The 22,882-nt window shown below is 37.7% G+C and overlaps 1 protein-coding gene across 1 annotated transcript in view; it reads right to left on the reverse strand.

Annotated features, from left to right (window-relative positions):
* The window catches only part of LOC127165710 (astrotactin-2-like), a 565,932-nt gene that overhangs the window by 319,052 nt on the left and 223,998 nt on the right, over positions 1-22,882 (reverse strand). Inside the window, 1 exon segment of the mRNA XM_051110581.1 lies at positions 16,336-16,485. Coding sequence (XP_050966538.1) covers positions 16,336-16,485 — 150 coding nt within the window.

The following is a 22,882-nucleotide window of genomic DNA, read 5'->3' on the forward strand; positions in this document are numbered from 1 at the left end:
TCAAAAATTGGAGCATTCTCAAAGTAAAGAAATTAAAGCAGAGTTGCTCTGCTCAGATTCAGCACCATGGACAGCGCACCTCTGCGGCTTCAAAGTAAAAAACAGTACAGGATCCCCAGTGTGGATAAACAACTTGTGGCTAAAACCACTTCTGAAAGGACTACTGTCTAAAGGACACCACTGCCAAGCTACTCCCCATCATCGATATGCCCTTTGAAACCGAAAGTATTGATGTAGCATGGATATATCCTGGTGTTGCCAGACTACGTGAGCCAATACCCAGTGCTGTAGACATATCCCAAAATCTCCATCTGGGAAAAGAGGACATTTTCATCACATTCCCATCTCTGAACAGTACACATTTTCAAAATTTTCCTAAGGAAATACACCTGAACTCATCAGCTCATTAAGTAAGTAAAGACTGCAATGGATGGGTCAGATAAGGGAAACACTGAAAATGTGCACTGTCAGTGTGCCTCCAGAAGACATGAAGCTGGATGGTTACCCCTTGTTACAGAGCCAAGTACGACATGCTACTTTACTTTACATGGTTAGGACTATGTTTGTTTGAAAAGAATGTTGCTCCAGAACCAACAAAATGACCCAAAAATGCATTCTACTTTGCAGAATCACAGTCATCACATCACACAAGCATTCTGATGGCAAATTGATTTACAGTCAGGTCCATATATATTTGGACACAGGCACATTTTTTATTTATTTATTTATTTATTTTTATTTTAGCTGCTGACCAAAACATTTTCAAGTTACAGTTACAGTGCCCTCCACAAATATTGGCACCCTTGGTAAATATAAGCAAAGGCAGCTGTGGAAAAAAATCTGCATTGTTTATCCTTTTGATCTTTCATTTAAAAAAAGTCACAACATTCTAACTTTTCATTGAAGTAAAACAATAGAACATCTCATTATTAAATCTCATTATTAAACTTTTTTTTTTCTTTCTCTAATTCACGTTGGCCACAATTATTGGCACCCAATTATTGTACCGTCCTTGTCCCAAGATAACAGCTCTGAATTTTCTCCCATAATGCCTGATGAGTTTGTAGAACACCTGACAAGAGATCAGAGACCATTCCTTCAAATTCACAGCTCCATGTTGGTTCTTCTCCTCTTCAGTTCACCCCATTCAGTTTCTAAAGGGTTCAGGTCAGGGAACTGGGACGGCCATGGCAGAAGCTTCATTTTGTTCTCAGTGACACATTTTTGTGTTTGTTTTGGATTATTGTCCTGATGGAATATCTAAATACGGACTATTATAAGATTTCTAACAGTGGCAGTCAGGTTTCAATTTTTTATCTCTTAGCATTTGATAGAATCCATGATGCCATGTATCTAAACGAGATGTCCAGGATCTCTGGCAGAAAAATAGAACATTAAAGATCCAGCAGTTTATTTAAATGTGGGCATGGGGTACTTTTTATCCCTGTTTGCACCAAACCCATCTTGAGTGTTTGCTGCCAAAAAGCTCTTTTTTTTTTAGTATCATCTGACCATAGAAACCAGTCCCGTTTAAAGTTCTAGTCGTATCTGACAACTATATATGCTGGAGTTTGTTTTTGGATGAGCGAGCAGGATTTCTCTTGAAACCCTCCTAAACAACATGTGGTGATGTAGGGGCTATTTGAATTTTATTTAGGCTTTCTGGCCCCAAGACTCAACTAATCTCTGCAATTCTCCAGCTTTGATCCTTGAGAGTCTTTGGCCACTCAAAGTCTTCTCCTCACTATCCATTATGACGATATAGACACACATCCTCTTCTAGGCAGATTTGTAACATCTTTAGTTGATTGGAACTTCTTAATTATTGTCCTGATGGTGGAAATGGGGATTTTCAATGCTTTAGCTCTTTTCTTACAGCCACTTTCTTGTTCTGCACATCAGAACTATATTCTTTGGTTTTACTCTTTGTGATGGACAATTAAGGGAATTTGGCCTATTGTGTTCATATTTATAATGCTGTGCAACAGGAAGTCATAGCTGAACAATTTCATGTTCCTAGTCACCCTGGTGTGCAAAAATAATGTAAATATGAATGGGAATATACTTCAGAGATATTTTACTCATAAGAATTTCTAGGGTGAAAATAATTGTGGCCAATGTGAACTGGAGAAAAACATTTATTTCATAATGAGATTTTCTCCCCACTTTCCATTGTTTTACTTCAATGAAAGGTTAGAATTTTGACAATTTTTTGATTGAAAGATCAAAAGGATAAACAATGCAGATTTATTTCCACAGCTGCCTTTGCTCAAGGGTGCCAATATTCGTGGAGGGCACTGTATATAATGAATATATGCTTGAAGTGCACTCTGAGCTTTAATTTGAGGGTATTCTCATCAAAATTGGAGGAAAGGTTCAGGAATTACAGCTCTTTAATACGTACCTCCCCCTTTTTTTCAAGGGACCATAAGTAATCAGACTGTTGCATGGACAATTGTGGGCTATTCCTTCATTTTTTCTACAGTAATTAAGCAGCCTCTAGGGGCAGCCATGACCTAATGGTTAGAGAGTCAGACTTGTAATGCAAAGATCGCAGGTTCGAGTCTCAGGTCGGCCACAGATTGTAGGTGGGGGGGAGTGAATGTCCAGATAAATCATATAAATATTATACTAAATATTCTCCCATGCGGTACTGAGCTGAACTTATCTGGAGAATGATAAATATACATATTGTCATGTATTATGTGAGCCCAGTTCTGCTCGGATTGTACATGCAGTATGAAATGGATCAGCATACTTTGCTGGTCTTGGAAATAGCATACCTTCTCAATCAGTTAAAGACTAAACACTGATCCTAACCCTAGAAACCAAGGATGGACAACTCTGGCCCTCGAGGTCCACTGATCTGCAGAGTTTAGCCCCATCCCTAAACAACTACACCTGAACAATCTAACCAAAGTCTTCAGGATTACCTGGAAATTGCAGGCAGTGTTCCTGATTATGTTTGAAGCTAAACTCTGCAGGACAGTGGACCTTAAGGGGTAGAGTTGCTCACTACTACAATCTGACTGCAATACTGTTGACCAGGTTGTCTATTCCTGCTCCTGTAGGGACAAGGTCCTGCGAATTCTAGCTACAATCCAAATTAAAACACCTGAACAGCTAATCAAGGTCTTCAGGATTATTAGGGCCCTGTCCCTAATGAAACCCTTGCTGCCTTCCTAATGCAATGCCACTTTGAATCGGGTAGAAGTCTGCTGAGCAGCCTACTGAAACCTAAAATGACACCCTACTATTTTAAGTCCACAAGACCACAAGTTAACATGAAGTGTGCCACTTGGGACAAGACCTTGGAAACTTTTAGTTAGCTAGGCTGGAGCTCAATGTCCTGAGTTAGAGCAACATTTCGCAACCTTGTTCCTCGAGGCACACCAACATTGTACATTTTCAAACTTTCCCAATTAAATGCACCTAATTATTTTAATCAGCTTCTCAGCAGAAACTCCAGGATCTAAAATGGATAGGTCAGAAAAGGGAGACATCGAAAATGGGTGCCTCCAGCAACAGGATTGGGAAACAATTAATTGAGGATATGTTTGGATCATTTTCATAATGTCTTTCAAGCGGTGCTTAGGTAGATCTAATACAGAAAATTACATAATACTACTGTAGTACCCGGCCATGTGCCAGAGATTTTAAAGAAGACAAATACAAGGCATACCTAGATAATACCATCATGCATCTTGTGGGTGGGGTGATGTGAACAGATTATGTTGGATTTCATTAGCTTTCCTAATTTAAATGGATATATAACTTTGTACCCTATGGTGAAAGCACACCACACTTTGTATGTATGAAAGATACAGGGCTAATTGCAGAGCAAATAAGAGAAACCAGCTGTTCAATTTCTAAAATCACCCCCACGATTTTGAGTTTGAGATGTAATATTTGACATCAAATTTAACATCAGACTCCCTGTCTAGTCCCTCTCCATAAGAAGATCCACCATGAACATTTTTAGCATTTGAATTTTTAAGTAAATTCTTTTAAACATGACATCTTTGGCATTTGCTAATTTACATTTTTTGACTCATTTCGCTGGCTCATTTACATAGACTAATGTTAAATGTGGGTTTAAGAAAAAATAACAACATGCAATCTAAAAGTAGAGCACTGGAAGGCTAAAGACAACACCCTACTTGTACAGCTTTTTGAAAGATAGAAGCATCTGCAGTTTTTTATTAAGGTGATATGAAGTTTTGTGATTATGTACACACATAATAAACTTAGCAATTTCTCTTTGAGCAGTATACACAAAATACGATTTGACAGAAGCCAGTTTCTTCTCCTTCTTTGCAGTTGCTCTCTATACCCACTGGATTCAGCTAATTGCTGGGAATATATTGCCATTCCTAATTTTCTCTCCCAAGATACTCCAGTAAGAGAGTGTAATCTTCAGAATAGATTGAGACAATGACTTGCAATAAAAGCAGCCACCTCAGGCCAGGTCAGTGAAGTCATCATAAGTGAACTACAAATAAGCCTGACACATTTTATGCTCCAGAATCATAGGTGCCCACTGCTGAGCTATTTGTGACGGGTCCCAGAGAGCAGGTGTGATGTTTACGGCCGGGCCAGCCTCCACCGGCTGCTACACCAGTCATCTAGTTTATGCACATCCTCAAACTTTGATTAACGGCTCGTTTAGGCAAACAGGCATATTAATGGACCGGCCTGTTCTTTTCTTATTTTCAACAAATGGATGAAACATCAAATGCACTCTGGAAAATGCACTGACAAATATATGACTGACACTCAGCAGTAATTGACTGCTTGCTCTTTCAAACAGCCAAGCTGCATTTGAATAATAATCGTAAGTCTGATTGCTTAGAAAAGAAACAGCCCACCTCTCCTCTAAAAGCTGCAATATTTGAGATGTCACTCTTTTGCGTAACACAAACAGTGCGTTACACAAACTTGAATGCTTATGCTTTTTTTTTTTTTTTTTCTTCAATTTTTAATTCTTAATACTTACCCTATAGTTATAGTGATGCTTGACTTTGCAAACGCCACTAATAAATGTACTGAGGAGGAACAGACTAGTATAATGCATTCTTTATTTCTTCAAATTTATTTGCTGGTTTATTTAGATAGCTTTGTAACTGGTGGGTGTTCTGTGTTCTTCAGCGGGTAGCACTGATGCTTGTCCTGCTCCATGTGGACCACCAGGGCAGGAATGACACTCTAATTATAAACCTGCTGAGGCACGTTGAGTCATTGCTCTTGGCTATTTGTGCATACATATGCAATCTGTACTGTGTGGGTGGGTGTATGTGTGTGTGTATGCACCGGTCTGCAGACGCCAACAAGCATGTATACTCAGTTTCACAGTTTTGCATATACAATGTCAGTCCTTTTTTTTTTCAGATTGTTTTTTTTTTTTTTTTTTTTTAATGTGTATATTTTATATATTTTGAATATTTATACTTCATTAAATCAGTGTAGTCAGTTTCTAAAGTGATGTGTATGCATGATGAATAATCATCACTGATTGAATGATTGATTGAATTGAAAAAAGAGGTTTGATACTATAAATTATTTTGACCACAGAAATCCTAAAAAAAAAAAAAAAAAAAAATAATAATAATAGTAATAATAATAATAATAATAATAATAATAATAATTTGAAGTTCTTACATTTTTGAAAGTTCTTTAAGTTTATGTTGTAACCTGACAAATAAAATAATAAATAAATAAATAAATAAATAAATAAATAAATAAATAAATAAATAAATAAATAAACTGCTTGTTACACTTCAAGTTTATAGTTTTGTGCATCACACTGTGTATAACCACTGTAGAATACACTGTACACACACACACACACACACATACATACATATTTAAGATGCTGCACTATTTCTACACAATGAAGAAAGCGGTGGCTTGACATAGCACTGACCCACAGCTGTTTAATCATTTTAATTTCTTCAGTTGAAGCTCAAGATGCTTTTTGGAACATCTTAAATAATACTGGAGAACATAATCACCAAGTTTTGTCCATATAGCTACAGTGCTGCAGTCAATAATTGTCCAATTACCCTTCAAAACACACGCATTTTCACTGCTCAGACTTTTGAATCCAGGAATGTACTGTAAATAGGCACCAGGGTTTTTATTTTCAAAGAAAGTATTACTGATGTTTTGAAGGAACAGACATCTTGCTCACTTCCTTCAGGGCTAAAAACACACTCACATTTAAGCATAAAATAAATAAATAAATAAATAAATGTTGTAAATCAGCCGATCATACAGAAGCTGTCTGACACTCTGAGCTGTAATCACAGTGTGTTGTCATAATATAAAAAGTTTGAAATGTGCCAGAGAAACCCGCATTTCTCTTCACACATCATCGTCACCTCACCTCTCACAGTCTCTAAAACTCACACACACCGAACTTTCATGTATAAGCTTCAAACGACTCCAATTAACACAGAAGTAGAGCAAGCAGAGAACCACACAACTATCTCATGTAAGAGGGCCTGAGAGAGACATCTGAACAGATCAAACCAGACGGCGCCTCAGCGGCTGAGAGGCAGATCACACCACGTAACAGCTGAGAGAGAACGATAGAGATGAGGCTCACTGAGGTATATGTAGATGAGCGGAGCTGAGTCAATGAGTAAAAATTACTTCGAAAAAAAGAAGAACATCAAAGCAAAATGCAAGAGCACTCTGAAAAACTACAACCAGTTGAATCATGTCAGCATAGCTCAGACTAACCTTACATAAATTAATGTGTTGTGGAAAGGAATTAAACCTCAGATAAAATACTGCAAGGATGACTTGTTTTGCAGACACATGTATTGCAGAACCATAGGTTCCCTATAAAAAGCTACACTCAATGCTGTTTCATAAACGCTGATGAGAACATTCTTTGTTCGACTGGTCATGAAGAAAAAAGTGAAAGTAAAAGTAAAGTTTAAAACAGCTTGCAAATATGCTAAAATGGTCTCCTTGTACACAGCCCATCTCTGTGGATGATTCGAGTGAGAGTGTGAGAACTGCGATGCTGTGGGATATCAAAGTGTATCAAACAATTTAAGATTTGATCAGAACAGTGTTGAAACGACACACAAAGCCAAATTCCACAAAGAGGCCCAAGACAACATGGCCATAAATCTGTTGAAGATTCTGGCACCACAGGTCTGAAGCAAATCTAGCTAACTAGCAGCTTTGAACAGCTTGCAGCATTAAAACAAACACTTCTTGATAATTCCAATTTAGGAAGGAGACTGTCAAATTTGGGGCAAGCACCAAGATTAATGGTCAAAGACCCCATGTTCATGATGAGTAAAACCACAAGGAAAATCATGAGTTGAGACCTCCTTGAGTTTTCCCCACTCAGGACAAAGGCTCCTTCTAGACCTTTTTAACCTTTTGTCCCTCACAGAATAGAATGACACAGAGTCTTTTTCACATATATATGCACCAAAATGATGCAAAAAGCACTTATGAACAAATATTGTTCCATTGCATTACTCCATATTGTGTATGTAACCCACACATTTGACCCATCATGTTCTAATTACTCACTGTTTATGTCCTTTTTAATAACTATTGAATAGTTTATAGCAGTGGTTCTCAAACTTTTTATACTAAGTACCACTTCAGAAAACACTTGGCTCTTTAAGTACCATCATAATGACCAGCATTAAAATACAGTAGCGTAGTAGGCCTAACTATTTAGCTACAGCTCTGCACAGTTTAAAAGCAAGGCAGTTCCTTCCTGATAATAATATTTATCGTTGTCAGGCGCTTTAACATTGTAAATACACAGTTTGAATATTAACACTGCACAGTGCTTACAAACAGGTGAACAAAAAAACATAAATAATGATTAAATTAAAGGAGAAGTTCACTTCCAGAACAAAAATGAATGTACTCACCCCTTGTCAAGCAATTTTTTTGAGGAAAACATTTTAGGATTTATCTCCATATAATAGACTTCTATGGTGCCCCAAGTTTGAACTTCCAAAAAAAAAGCAGTTTAAATGCGGTTGTAAACGATCCCAGCAGAGGGAGAAGGGTCTTACCTAGTAAAACGATCGGAAAGCGAACATGCGAAGAAGATCAAACACCCTTAACAAAAAAGCTAAAACAGCGATGTAGCCCGATTTTGAAGTTGAGGGAGAAAACATCAAGACAAGATGACATTTGACATTAAAAAGTATATAAAATGTAATTTTTTCAATGAAAATAACCAATCGTTTCGCTAGACAAGACACTTCTTCCTTGGCTGGGATCATTTACAATCACATTTGGGATTGTGTGACACCGCATTTAAACTGTATTTTGGAAGTTGAAACTTTGGGCACCACTGAAGTCTATATGGAGAACATTCCTGAAATGTCTTCCTCAAAAAACCTAATTTCTTTACAACTGAAGAAAGAAAGAAATGAATATCTTGGATGACAAGGGGGTGAGTACATTATCTGCAGTTTTTTGATCTGGAAGTGAACTTCTCATTTAAAATGTGTTGTACCTAAAAGTTAGATAAAAGATGTACTGTACATGTAAAAGTAAGTAAAAGTAAAAAAAAAAAAAAAAAAAAAAAACTTTACTCAAATAAAGATTAAATTGTATTGTGTTTTAACATTAATTTATATTTAATTTAGTGATTCATCTGCGTACAACTACTCGTACCACTAAAAACCATAGGTTTATATCAGTGTTTGGTATGTTTGTGTTTGAGAATTCTGTCTGGAGATGGTGCTATCAGTCAATTCATTGTAAAAGGTATTACATTCTTGTTATAGAAACCTGGTCTAAATTATGCTAGTGGGAAAATTTGGACCAAGATCACATGTTCATTTATGTATTGGGAGGAGAAACACCCCAAACTAAGACAATGTCCAATTGGTCAAGACAACATTTGGGATGTGTCAAACAGCTGAGTTCAAAGGCTCAGGACACAGACAAATTTTGCTTTTGCCACTGCCTTTTTGCTGCTGCTTTTTGCCTCTTTAAAGCTCTTTTAGCGCTCTTTCATTGTGCTTTGGCCTGCACACCTGCTGCTCCTCTACCATCATGAGGAGAGAAGCCATCTAGTCTCTCCACAGTCTTTTTTTCTTTCTTTTACTTCAGAGTATAAGTTCAAAATGCTGACAATCAAAAGTATTGTTTCTCAGATCCAATCCTGGGATTGGTTTGTGACAAACAATTTCAAGGACACAGCACAGGAAGTTTTGACACAACATAGGATGTTCCTGAGGTTCGCTTTTGGGGACGAAGCTTACCAGTTTTGGGTTCTTCTATTCGACATAGCCTTGTCACCCAGCACATACATGAAATCCATGGATGCAGCACTGGCTCTGTTACTCTCTGTTCTACGACATCCACATTTTAAATTACACAGACGACTGGCTGATTTTCGTGGAGCTTAATGGCTGAGGCTACACATCAGAGTGACAGTCCCTTTGTGGGACTTAGCTGTAGTATTTGAGGGTCCGGTTGGGACCTCTTTTGAACAGCTAGAGTCAGCGCCTGTCAGACTTCTGACTCTGAAGATGTTTTTCTCATGGCTATTACTTCTCTAAAGAGAATCTGGGAGTTGCAAGCTCTGTCAGTCTCGCCATCCTCCTTAGACTTTGCCTCTTTTCTGATTAAAGCTATTTTACACCCTCACCTTAATTAAGTTCTAAAAGGTCCATTCTTGTTTGCAACACTGGAGCAAGAGAAACTTCACTTACTGTGTCTAGTCCATGCTCTTCAGATTTATGTCTACTGCACCAGCCAGTGGTGTAAGTCAAAGCAGCTTTTCATATTCTATGGGGACTGAAACTAGGAGACAGCTGCTACTAGGCAAACAGTGTCACATTGGGTATAGGGATGTTATTGCCCCAGCCTACGAGGCTGGTGGTCAAGCTTTGCCTTAGGAATTAGAAACCATTCAACCAGGGGATTGCATCCTCTAAAGCTCCAGCAAGAGGTGTCCCACAGTCTGGTCCTCCCCACACATGTTCAACAGATTCAGTAGTTTGAATGTCCATACTACTCTGGGCTCACATGTTCTTGAGCCAACATCCCAAAGTTATATCTGAGACCTGTTTGTGCGCACACAACATTTAGGGATCCAGACACTTTCCAGTGCAGCGGTGTTGGTATTCTCATTGCCATCAGTGTTAATAGAACGCAGAATCAATTGTAGCTTTTGATAGGGAACTTCTCAGGTTACTTGACTGGAACCCTGTTCCCTAAAAAAAAAAAAGAATGAGATGTTGCACCTCATTACCGCACTGTGGGTGTGTCTAAATATCTCGTCAGAAGGAGTGTCCATTTTACATCTATGTATAACCTCTTACGTACACACATTCCAGCGACGTCACTGATCAAGGTTAAGCCAAATTCTTGCCGTATTTGCCACACATTTTTCACAACCAGTCAAACAATGAATGTTCTCATTAGCATTAATGAAACACATAGTCCTATTCCCGCTTTTTTTTCCCGCAGGGAAACATTCAAATAACCCAAGATGCTTTTCCTAGGTCAAAAGTTTATGCTTCTTGCACATTTTGGTCAAGATAATTTACACAAATAAACTTTTAGAAACTTTGAAGCCTTAATGCAACTGGCAACAGTAAAATAGCAGAAGTTAGGCTATACAAGACCTATACCACAGCTGCACAATGCCAATGTCACCATTACTAAACTTCTGACAAATCTTTCATTCTTTATTTAAGTTCTGCAAATGAGCAAGTCTGAGATAGAATAGTTTGCAGAAGTACGAGTATAAACACAACAAGGCAAGAAAATGTAGTTTCTTCTATAAAGGAAGCAGAACCACACGCCATGCCTACAAAGCAGGATCCTTTAAGATGAAATATCACTGCAGTCATATGGTGTTCACACACACCACAAGACACTTATTAAATGTATTCATAAACCTAGTGCTTTGTCAACAACATGGATCTGTTCAATGCATATTTGATTGTGGGCCTATTTTTCACTGAATCTATTTACTGGCAGCAGGGAGAAAAAAAAAATGGCTGTGTGATGTATTTCATTTGTCCTTTTACAGTGGCACTGAATTGCAGCAGCTTTCCATCTTAATATTATGTAGATATAAGCTCTGTTCCAAACCCTAGTGCGCAGCTGTGCTGTATAGTACCTATATTGGCAACTGCCTTCTAAATGACCATTCACACAACCCTTAAAAAGAAGTTTATTCAAATCTGCTATTTCTTTTTAAATTAAAAATAAACCATCAGCAGAGATAATATACTTAAATCATATTTACACTAAGTATACTTGGATTATACTGACAAGTATACAAAACAAAGTATGTCTGCCTTGTAATTAATATTTTGTTTGAGATATATTTAAAAAAAAAAATATTAATAAGTCATCTTTACTCTTTTGACAAGGTGGCATATTAAACACATTTTCATGCATATTAGTGTATTACGTTTAACATTTAATAGACTCCCTCTTCACATCTGTTGTAATTTACATTTATATTTTACTTTTGCAGTTTAAATAATATAATATATTTAAACAGGGCATCTTGCTTTATTCATATTTATTATGATTGCCTTAAAAAACAAACTTTAACAACATATGGGCAGGTCCCTTTAGCGTAGCTGATGATGCTTGAGTGGTCAAGAAAATTTCAATATTCATCCTTCGCTTCCTCCGTCCTCGCGTCTTTTCCTTGTGTCCTTTCCTCACATCCTGAAGGGGTGGAGCTAAGACATGAGGAAAGGAAGCAAGGAAAGGAAACAAGGATGCACAAATAATAAATGAGAAGCACCCCTGTTGTCCTTCCTTCAACCCTAATCAAACACACCTGAACAAGCTAATCAAGATCTTCAGGAATACTTTCAAATTACCAGCAGGTGTGTTTGATTAAGGCTGGATGTGAACTCTACCAAGACAGTGGACTTGCAGAGCAGCCCTTGTGGAGTGCAAGCTTAAACAGACATCAGCTCCATCAGCACCCCACTAACTGGATGTTTACACAACACCATTTTTGACTAAAAATAGAAAACGTTTTATGCACTTTGGCTGTTCATTTGCATGACCACTATGTTTTGATGGCCTGAAAATGCAAACTTTTGAAATCGGGTTTCAAGGTGCAAGTTTTTGAAAACAATACCTTTATTATCTCAGTGTAAACTACAAAAACACAAATTTGTATGCTATGCACATTGTGTTTGCATAGAGTTTCTTTACAAAGTGGCGCCAACCACTGGCCTGACATGCATAATACAGCATTTATGCAGATCTGTGCGAACAGGGTAAACTTTTTGTTTTTTAGCACATCGTTATGGTGTAACTGCCCCCGAAGACAGCCAAGATTATTAAAGCTGACATTATTATTCTGCAATTCTGCAAAAGAAAGTGCATGACTTAGAGAATCTAACAAAATACCCTGCCATTAAATTCTGTATGAAAGTTTCCTTACAAAATCGATCGATCTAAAATTCCATCAAATATTGAGGAGACTCAAATAACATCTGAATCTCCGTCGGCAACTGTCCGGACTCCTTTCTTCAGTCTGTGGCAGAGGGCGTGAATAATTAGTGTCAGGAGTGTGAGTGCTGGTGTCAGACCTCTCGGCTTTGGACACAGATGGTGTTCTCCCCTGCAGCGGCACGGGTCACGTTAGCATAGCTAATCACTGTCAGAGAGACACTTCATATCTGTGCCTGCCAACACGCTTACCATACTGACACCAGCTGAGAATCCTCTCGCCGTCTTGTCTTGTTTTGGAAAATTATTCTGATTGAGTGGCTTTAAAGATCCACAATGGTAATTAATTGACACTGAGAGCACACAAATAGAAACCTCACGCTGAGCTTGATGAAGCTTATTAGGATGAGCTTGTACATCAATTTCCCAAACTTTAAGGAATTATGTGGTCAAATTTAGCAGTTTAAGATCTTCCCCTGTAATGTTGTTTTCTAAAGTTCACACACTTATGAAAAAGAAGTAGTAGAAAATGAAAAGATGAAAGATTTCATTTATTTTAAAAAATCTGTATCATTTTATACATATTTTAGACTACGGTGAGCAATGGTTGCACTGTCTGTTGCTATTTTTCCATGCTTTCCATGCTTTATTGGCTGCTCCGTCATAGCAATTGTCGGCATTTTACATCCTGCCAGGATGGCATCTAGCGTTTCTTGTCTCTGCCATTTGTAAGCTATTTCAGTAGCTGTAGTCTACTAAACGCTTAAAAAGGCATCAGGGCTACAGTGGAGAGAGTGAAGACATGGTTCTTTAGGACGTTTTATTCGTCCACAGGCATCTTCGCATTCTTTTCTCCTAGCTTTCTCATAGCTAGGAAAGCAGTGAAGATTTACATCACTTCTCTTGTTACCCTTCAATGGAAAATTTCAATCAAAAGCCACAAAATGTGGCATCTTATCAGTATTTTATTGTCCGAGTTGTGTTGCGGTAAAAACAGCAACTGGTAGCACCAATGGCTCAACGAGTGCAGCTATATGTATAAAAAATGTGGATTTTTTTTTTTTAAATAATGCAAATTTTTAATGGGTTTTCTGCAGCATATTTCAGTAAGAGACATTTACATTATATTAAGCCATTCAAGTCTTAATACCCTGGGTTCCCTTTAATGAAAGAAATGGCCAAGTATACTTAAAAAGAGACACTTTCATGACAGTTGATTAACACACTTAAGTACACTTTTAAAAAGTTCTGCTAGCACATTTTTATAGCATTATTTTTAATAATCTTTTGTCACACTTCAAAGAAGTACACTGCAGAAGAACGTTCTAACTAACATGTAAAGCACATGTAAAATGCCACTTAAAATACCCATTTTAACTGTAGTGTTATTCAATATTATATTTAAAGTTAATATATTTTAATTGTACTAAACTGCAATAGAAATGAGAGTAAAGTATGTTTTAGTTTATCATAATTGTTTTGTTAGTACATTTAGCTGTGCACTTTAAACAAATATGCTTTCATTGTATGAGAAAGAAAGGTCTTTTGAAATTAAATTGAGGTTTCAACATGGAAATATTCCTCTAAAATGATCACACAAGCCTCAAGAACTTCTACACCAGCCGAATGTGTGTCAGGCTGGCATCTCTGACCATAAAACTGGCATAAGCAGCTCCCCTCCCTCAACCTTTCTGAGTCTTAATCTACTTAAGAGACCAACCCCGCGTGTAAATCCATGCAAATGTGCAGCGGGAATTGTGTGGAAAGCAAAATCACGAGGCATAAGAGAAAATGAGAAATTCTCGACAGAGAATGCAGCGTCAGGCACAGCAGTATTAACGTATCATACTGACCCCTATCTCATGTAATATGTGACCGTGTGTTTGATTTCATTTGGTGCCTTTTTATTTCTGGAAAGGCCTAATCTGCTCGTAGCGGCCCGATGAACTTTCACTTCCTCTCGCTTTAATTGAGTTCCAGCTCTGCGCCAGAGTTCGTCCCATTAGCCTGTTTGTTATCCTCAATGGATGCAGGGAAGGGAAAAAGAGAGTTTTGTGCTGAAGGCAATTTTTTTTTTTTCTGGGCAGTAATTAAAGGTCCTGGAAAGATTTTATTTCAAGGAGCCTAAGAAAGTGCGCTGGAGTGGTGAGGAGTTTAAAAATCAAGGCTAAAATGGATTCTTTTCACGCTTTTCTATTTTAACGCTCCGACCCGGCAGACGATGCATTCACTCGGGTTTAATTTCAGGGTGGAGACTCGCGCTGCTTAATTGTGGCTGAGAACTGAGGCTAATGGGACGGGATGTTTTTAAGCTCTGACCTGATTGGGCGTCAGCGGCGTGTGGTGAGTTTATGAAATGATGAGGCAAAATCGCATCTGTGTTTGGGATTTTAGTTCTATTCAAATTCATGGTACATTTAAACTTGATGTTTACACAGTGTTAATGGAACACCAATTACATTTACTATCAATTAAGCAGCCAACACTATCATATTTATACTAAAATACTATTTATTAAAACAAAGTCAAGTAAAAAACATTTGTTAATACAGTTTTCTGACCACAAGTCACCAGATTGTATGATAATACAGGTCAGAGATGCAGGTTTAATGCTTGCTAAGGACCAGCTCACTTACAGGTCCAGTTAATTTAGATTTAAACGTGTGGTTTACTTTGTAATTAGTTTGTCCATTTCCACTAGTTTGACTCATTCATGCTGATTTGCAGAGCGTTGTGAGCATGAGAGGTAAGCATTATCAAATCTGCAAGGGTAATGAGCCAGTCGCAGCATGATAGAGGACTCTACTCATGTGACTTTTCACCTGTATTTCATTCTCTATTTTCTCATTCACATTCACAGCACACGCAATGAGGAAGGCAAAAAAGCCGCTCTCTCTGGAAAAGAAACAAACTATTTGAGCTCATGTCTCTTAACCCTGTAGAGCCTGACATGGAATTTATATTAGAGTAAATATTATATTTAGTTTTTCATTCATTCATTCATTCATTCATTCATTACATTTTTTGATGCATCAGGCTTTTATGGCTCATACAGTTTGATATAGCATTACAGTCCAATAATAGTATAGTAATAATAGCCAATGGCTATTTAAGTCAAATGAATGAATGAATGAATGAATGAATGAATTGAATTGAATTGAATGAATGAATTAAATGTAATGAATAAATGAATTAAATTGAACTGAATGAATTAAATTAAATTAAATTAACTGAATGAATTAATGAACTGAATGAATGAATGAGTTGAATTTAATTGAATGAATGAATGAATGAATGAATGAATTTGAATTGAAGTGAATTAATTACATTAAGTTGAGTGAATGGATGAATGAATGAATTAATTAATGAATTAATGAATGAATGAATGAATGAATGAAATTGAACTGAATTGAATGAATAAATGAATGAATTGAACAATACATTATTTGAATGAGTGAATTAATTAAATTGAATTCAATGAATGAATGAATTAAACTGAATGAATGGATGAATAAGTTGAATTGAACTAAATGAAAGAATTGAATTGAATGAATTAAATTGAATTGAATGAATTAATTGAATAAATTAATTAAATTGATTGAATGAATGAATGAATGAATGAATGAATGAATGAATGAATGAATGAATGAATGAATGAACGAATGAATGAATTTGGCTGGTGTGGGGCAAAATGTTTTAGGCCCTGACTCTATTGACTCTTTTGTGCCTTTTTCTATTTCCCCAAGTCATGGATGGCAAACTCAATCCTTCCCTCTCTAGTGCACTATGTTTGGAAACAGACATAACTGTGATGCATCAGCAAAATGTGAGAAATCTATTAGGTCATGAGCAACCCCAACAGCAAGAGATGATGTTTGAGCGTGTCAATGCATTACAAACCTCTGGTGGTAGTTTGTCCTCTCTTGCGGCCAGTGGAGGAGCTGTGTGTAACGTTCTGGAAGTGTGTTATCTCCATAGTGGTGTTGGTCCGGAAACTCTCTTTAAACCTCTGCATCAGGGCCTCTACGCTCTCCTGATCGGGGTCCAGTGCTGAAACAAACACACACACACACAAACACTTGAGACACAGGAAAACACACACCTCTGCTGAAAGGCGTTAGAGGGCAGTGCATGATTTACTACATGAGCAAAAATGCTGAAGTCATGCTTATCTATTCCTGTGTTAAAAAAAAAAAAAGATAAATGAGCATAAAGGCCGTGAGATGATTTACTCAGTAAACGCTTTGTCCTTAAAAGAGAAATGAGGGCATATGAGTTATGCACAATCTCTAGAACTTCATTTATCCTGTCTTTAACATACTCTCCTTTCCTGTCCACTGTCTTATCGCTCCACATCACCTCTCTGCTCTTATCATAAACAGGCGGGCTTTGATGTGTGCATTTTGGAAAGAAGGATAAAGAATGTTGAAAAAGTGCAGGCCGTGGGGGAAGAGAGTTTCCTCTTCAGAAGTTTGCACAAGTAAAAGACCTTTTGTTCTCACCATGAGAGTAAAAGTCATGATACTCCCGAGATGGAGTCAAAGCTCTGCAGAAACAGTCCAAAAGGCCCAAAATAACTTCAATAGAAGTGAATTACTACCTGGCTAGTAGTGTGTGGACAACCTTGACTGTGCTTGCTGAACATTTAATTTCAAAACTGTGTCTGATGAGGTGCTACAATACCTTCCCCACTTCCAAAAAGGATGTGGGAAGAAGGTTGCAGGGATTTGCTCCCATTTGGACACAATAGCACAGTGAGGTCCTGCCTTTATTTTTGTTAGTAGCCTGTCCCACAGTCCAATTACCCAATTATCTCCAAGGTGTTCACTACACTTGCAGGCCAGCCAGGGTCTTCAGAGCGATAAACCATTTTACTGGTGGCAGCCTTTGAGAAAAAGATGTACACTTTAGCATACACTTTGTACACTTTAAAAAGAGTACTTATTATGGAAATACTCCAAATACTCTACTTTAAACGGATATACTTAAATGCATGTCAACTGAATGTCATGTTCCTGGACACTTAATTGCCAATGTTAATTCCAATTGAATTTGAGATGTACAGTTGAGGTCAAAAGTTTACATCCCTCTTTCCCCCTCCTGCTATTGTTTATTTAGTACTGACCCAAATAAGATATTTCACATAAAAGATGTTTACATATAGTCCACAAGAGAAAGATAAGAAGCGGTAAGAACATAGTATTAAGAATCGGGGGGAACTTTTGAACTAGGTCATTTTTATAAATTCAGCTTTTATTTTTTTTGTGAACTATATGTAAACATCTTTGATGTGAAATATCTTATTCAGGCCAGTACTAAATAAACAATAACATGCATTTTGTATGATCCCTTTTATTTTGGTAAAATAATGAACATTTTGCAGATTCTGAAAAGGGGAATGTAAACTTTTGACCTCAGCTGTCTTATAGTTTAAAGGGGTCATCAGATGCAAAGTTCACTATTATATGTTGTTTGAACACTAATGTGTGTTGGCAGTGTATGTACAAATCTACCCTATAATGATAAAAATCCATGCAGTGGTTTTTAATTAATCTGCAAAAATAATATCCCCTTTTTCAAATCAAGCCGTTCTCAGATGCCTGTCGGTGTGGTGTCACACCAACAGAGGCTGCTCCCACGATAGTTGACTGACATGAGTGTCTTACCTCATGTCCGATCTCCATTGTTTCGATGGCAGAGCAGGGATGTAAGTTAGACAAGAATATCTCTGATTGAGCGATTGAGGTGTTGTGTTGCTGGATGAAATAATGAACACAGTGGTCGTCATTTACTCCAGACATCTAAGCCGCTGAAGATGCAGTAGATTACGTTTGTTTGTGAAGGGAACGCGCCTCCCGATCTACATATATCCGTCTATGTTCGCACAAATCATTCGTGATCCAGCTTTACTTACAGCAGAAGTGAGTATAAGGGTTTTTTTTTTTTTTTTTAATTAATCTTTAACTTTTAACTTTTAAGATGTACATATTTATTTTCAATTTCATAATTCTGTTGTGTTTGAAACATAGTTACAGTATAGACTACTGCTTTTACAATTCAGCTAAAACCATGGAGGCCAAATGGCAAGCAACTTTTAAAGCATTTTACTGACTTGCTCAAAAAAAACAAAACAAAAAAAAAAACAATAATTCTGCATGGATGGAGCGCTTCCAGCCATCTCCACATGTGTGTGCTGGAGAACATGCGGGGTCACTGCATGATTTTAGTAAATGTCTTTGGCCCCCCGTTAAGAAATCAACAGTACTTCCAAACGGGGGGTCCAAAGCAAAGACGGACAGGCGGTGCGCTGCCCACAACGCTGCGATGTTTGTATTGTATTTCCAACTGGCAGCAAATCAGAGTGCCTCAGGGGATGCCGCTGACCCATCTCAACATGTTCTGGCCCATTTGCACCACAGCAGAGGCATAATATATAAAAATAAACTTCCCCTCTTATTGTCTGCTCCAAGAGTGGGAGGAGGTGAAACAGAGAGATGGAGTGGGATGAGATGCCTCAAAAAGTCGCAAACAATTTATCTCCCACCTCCATTACAAAGATGCATCGCTACTCCCTAAGGCCGGTGCTGCATCACAACTTCAATTAACTTGAGATATGTAGAGGGCCGCTCTCTCCGTGGAGGCATAATGGCTCTGGACAGGGGCGATTTCCTCGCCGTGCCATGTGGCTTTATGCTGAAGGCCCCCTGATGGAGAAGTTTGCAGATGAATGAGGCCGAGGTCCCAGTAGTGAGCGATTGGTTATTTATTTTGCGGAGTTTCACTGGTGTGTGCCATTCTGTCTAATTAGCAGCTGCTTGTTTAATGTAAATGTCACACTTATGTGACTGTTCACAAGACACAAGATCAGTGTGGAAAAACCTGCTGTGAAAGCATTTTATCGCTGCACGTACAGAAAAAGTCGCCTGCGGAGTTTGGAACCAGCCAGCCGACACTCTTAGAAAAATCTTTTTATCAAAAATCTAACCTTTTTGATATCAGTGGTTCTATGTAGAACTTTCATGGAATCTTTCAATCTCATTTTTAGTGGGAAAAAGTCTTTCAGGTGATTAAAATATACATTACAATGTATATTTGATTAATGTATAAATGATTATTTTAATAACTGTTCACTGAAAGATTCTGAGGAAACAAAAAGGTTCTTCTGTGATATCACTGTGAAGACCTTATTCGGTACATTTATTTATTTATTTATTTATTTATTTAAGAGTGAAGGACAAAGGTTAGTGCCGCAACCACAAAGGTGAAGTCAAAATTATAGTTGTTCAGCAACTTTTCATAAGCAAAATCTATTCATGACTATAGGAATCCACACAATTATGAATTTTGCATGCAGGTAAACAACTTCCCCGCACAGATTTTGCCACAGGATCAGATTGTTTGTGCAAATTCAGCACAATGACCAACAGAAAGCTGCTTGCTCTAAAAGGCCGGTCACTAGGGCTGTTTGATTCCAAAAATTTTGGAATCAAGTCTGATTCCGATTCCTGGTTCTGGAATCGATGAGATTCAATTCCAAGAATCGATTCCTCACTGTTGTTTTGCTGAATTTTAATTTTCCACATGAAATTAGTCATAGCCCACAGTGCAGCAGTGGACATGCGTTTACTGCATGAATCGAATGGCACAGTTCAGCTTAGTGATGTGTACTTCATCGGCTTCAACGGTATACTTTGCGCAAACCGTACACTGAAACAAAATAACCAGAACAACAACACTGATATAAGAGCTCATGGTTTATCACGGTTTATTATGGTTTATCATGGTTTATGACTTTACAATCAGATGAACTCTCGGCCACTGATCTCTCAGCGTTTTCTTTCAGAATTATCATTGGGTGATAGAAAGGTTTTAAAAAGAACATTTTATTTAAGATGGAAATAGGATCAAGACCCTCGATCACGTCATGATCACGTTAAGGCCATTTCACAGTAAAATAACTCCTGAATCGTTTCTGAACTGGTTCATTAAACGGTCTATCTGAAAGAACCTTTTGTGGAAAGGAATCAGACTTCTAATCACTATGCAGTAAGGCTGCATCCTCAAACTTAAACGAGCTCAGTACCGACTCTTTTCTTTCAGTTTATTTTCGTGAATCAATGTTCAGCGACGTTTGATGACAGCAGCCGAGATATACAGCCTTTCTCTTGAGAGGCGCCCATAGATAAGCTTAGCTGAACTGAAAATGGCTATGAATGGGGAGTCGATTCCCCTTGATGGGATTGATTCCAACCTTTGGAATCAACTCTCGATTCCCAACACCTTGGAATCGAGGAATCGATTCTTTTTGGAATGAACTCCCAGCCCTAGCGGTCACACTTTATTTTAAGATCCAATTCTCTGCATTAACAAACCATTAACTACAACTTTGGCCTCAATAATCTCCTAATTTGCTGTTTGTTAATAGTTAGTGAGGTAGTTGTTGAGTTCAGGTATCGGGTAGGATTAGGGATGTAGAATATGGTCATGCTGAATATGTGTTTTATAAGTACTAATAAACAGCCAATATGTTAGTAATATGCATACTAATCAGCAGGTAGTTAACAGTGCGAATTGATCCCTATACTAAAATGTTACCTAAAGGCCTTGGTCAGACTGTAAACAAACATCTGATCTTGGACCAGTTTTCACTATTAACTAGTTACTTATTAGCATTTACATTAATAACATATTAGCTATGTATTATTGCTTACAAAGCACACATTCTGCATTACCATATTCTACAAGCCCAACCCTACACAATACCTAAACTTAACAACTACTTAACTATTAATAAGCAGCAAATTAGGTGTTTACTGAGGTAAAATTCTTAGTTAATGGTTTGTTAATAGTGGGAACTGGACCTTAAAATAAAGTGCGACTCCCAATCTTTCTGCAATTCCAAATATCCAGATCTGGACAGCAAAAAACAAAACAAAAAAAAAAAAACAACAACAACAAAAAAAAACAACATGAAATAGTATTTTTATTTTTTATTTAATTCAATTTATTATTTATTTATTTATTTATTTTTATTATTATTATTATTTTATCTGATTAAAACCATGTTTGGAAGTGGTTTGAAATGTGATTGGAATCATATTTTACAGATGCACCTCAGTCTGGATGCTCTGTCTGCTCAAATCAGGTTTCAAATTGTTTTTGCATCACTCTTAACATGGCACACAACAATTGCGTCAAAAACGATGACAGAAATGCCAGAAGTATTCATAGAGTATTCAAATAAAGCCTAGGCTGGCTGTAACTACAGCACGGAACATCACGATTTATGCCAGTCTCCTCCGGCACTGAGTTTTTCTTGTGTTTCTTGTGAGTTCTGCACCGCAGCTCAACAGGGCACTTATTTGGAGCCACTTTATCAGGTACACTTGTTCAACTGCTCGTTAACACAAATATCCAATCAGCCAATCACATGGCAGCAACTCAGTGCATGTAGGTATGTAGATGTGGGCAAGACAAACTGAGCATCAGAACCAGGAAGAAAGCTGATTTAAGTGACTTTGAACGTGGCATGGTTATTGGTGCCAGATGAGCAGGTCTAAGCATTTCAGAAACTGCTGATCTACTGGGATTTTACTGGGATTTTCAAGCACAACCATCTCTTTACAAAGTTTACACAGAATGAAAATATACAGAAAATACCCAGCGAGCAGTTCTGTGTGTGAAAATGGAGGAGAATGGCCAGACTGGTTTGAGTTAATAGAAAGACAACAGCAACTCAAATAATCACTTGTTTCAAACAAGGTTTGCGGAAACGCATCTCTAACCACACAACATGTCGAACCTTGAAGATCAGCAGCAGAAGACCAGACCGAGTGCCATGCCTCTCAACTAAGAACAGGAAACCGAGGCTACTGCAGGGGTCCACCAAAATTGCACAATAAATGATTGGAAAACATTGCCTGGTCTGATGAGTCTCAATTTCTGCTGCAGCATTTGGATATAATTACTTGCATACAGTGCATTCACGTACGGAAACATGTATTCTATATAGCTTGATTGCTTGCATTGTCGCAAAATGGTTTTCTGCACATGTGACAATGTGAAACAATGTGAAAAGTGCTATACAAATAAATTTGACTTGAAATCTTCTAGATATGGCCAGGGTCTCTCTTTCAGTGTCTAATGGGATGTTTTTATTAGAAAATCAGAAGTAAGTTGCTGTATAGCTGTATAGTATCTTTGATGTTAAAAGCAGAAATGATGTGGGATGAGCTACGTGTAGAAGTTGGACAGTTGCCATGGCATCAAGGATGCTGATGGAGGAATGTGGCTAAATGATGGTCAGCATGCATTCTAATGAAGTGATGCTAAACTGAAATCAATGGAACTCTTAACAGCCTTGAAGAGCATTTAGAAAAGCATCTAACAGCAGTTCCGCTGTGAACCGCGTGTGTTCATTTATCTGTGCAGCGCAGTGGTAGACTTT

The sequence above is a fragment of the Labeo rohita genome, chromosome 5, assembly GCF_022985175.1.
Source record: "Labeo rohita strain BAU-BD-2019 chromosome 5, IGBB_LRoh.1.0, whole genome shotgun sequence".
Classification (NCBI taxonomy): Eukaryota; Metazoa; Chordata; class Actinopteri; order Cypriniformes; family Cyprinidae; genus Labeo; species Labeo rohita.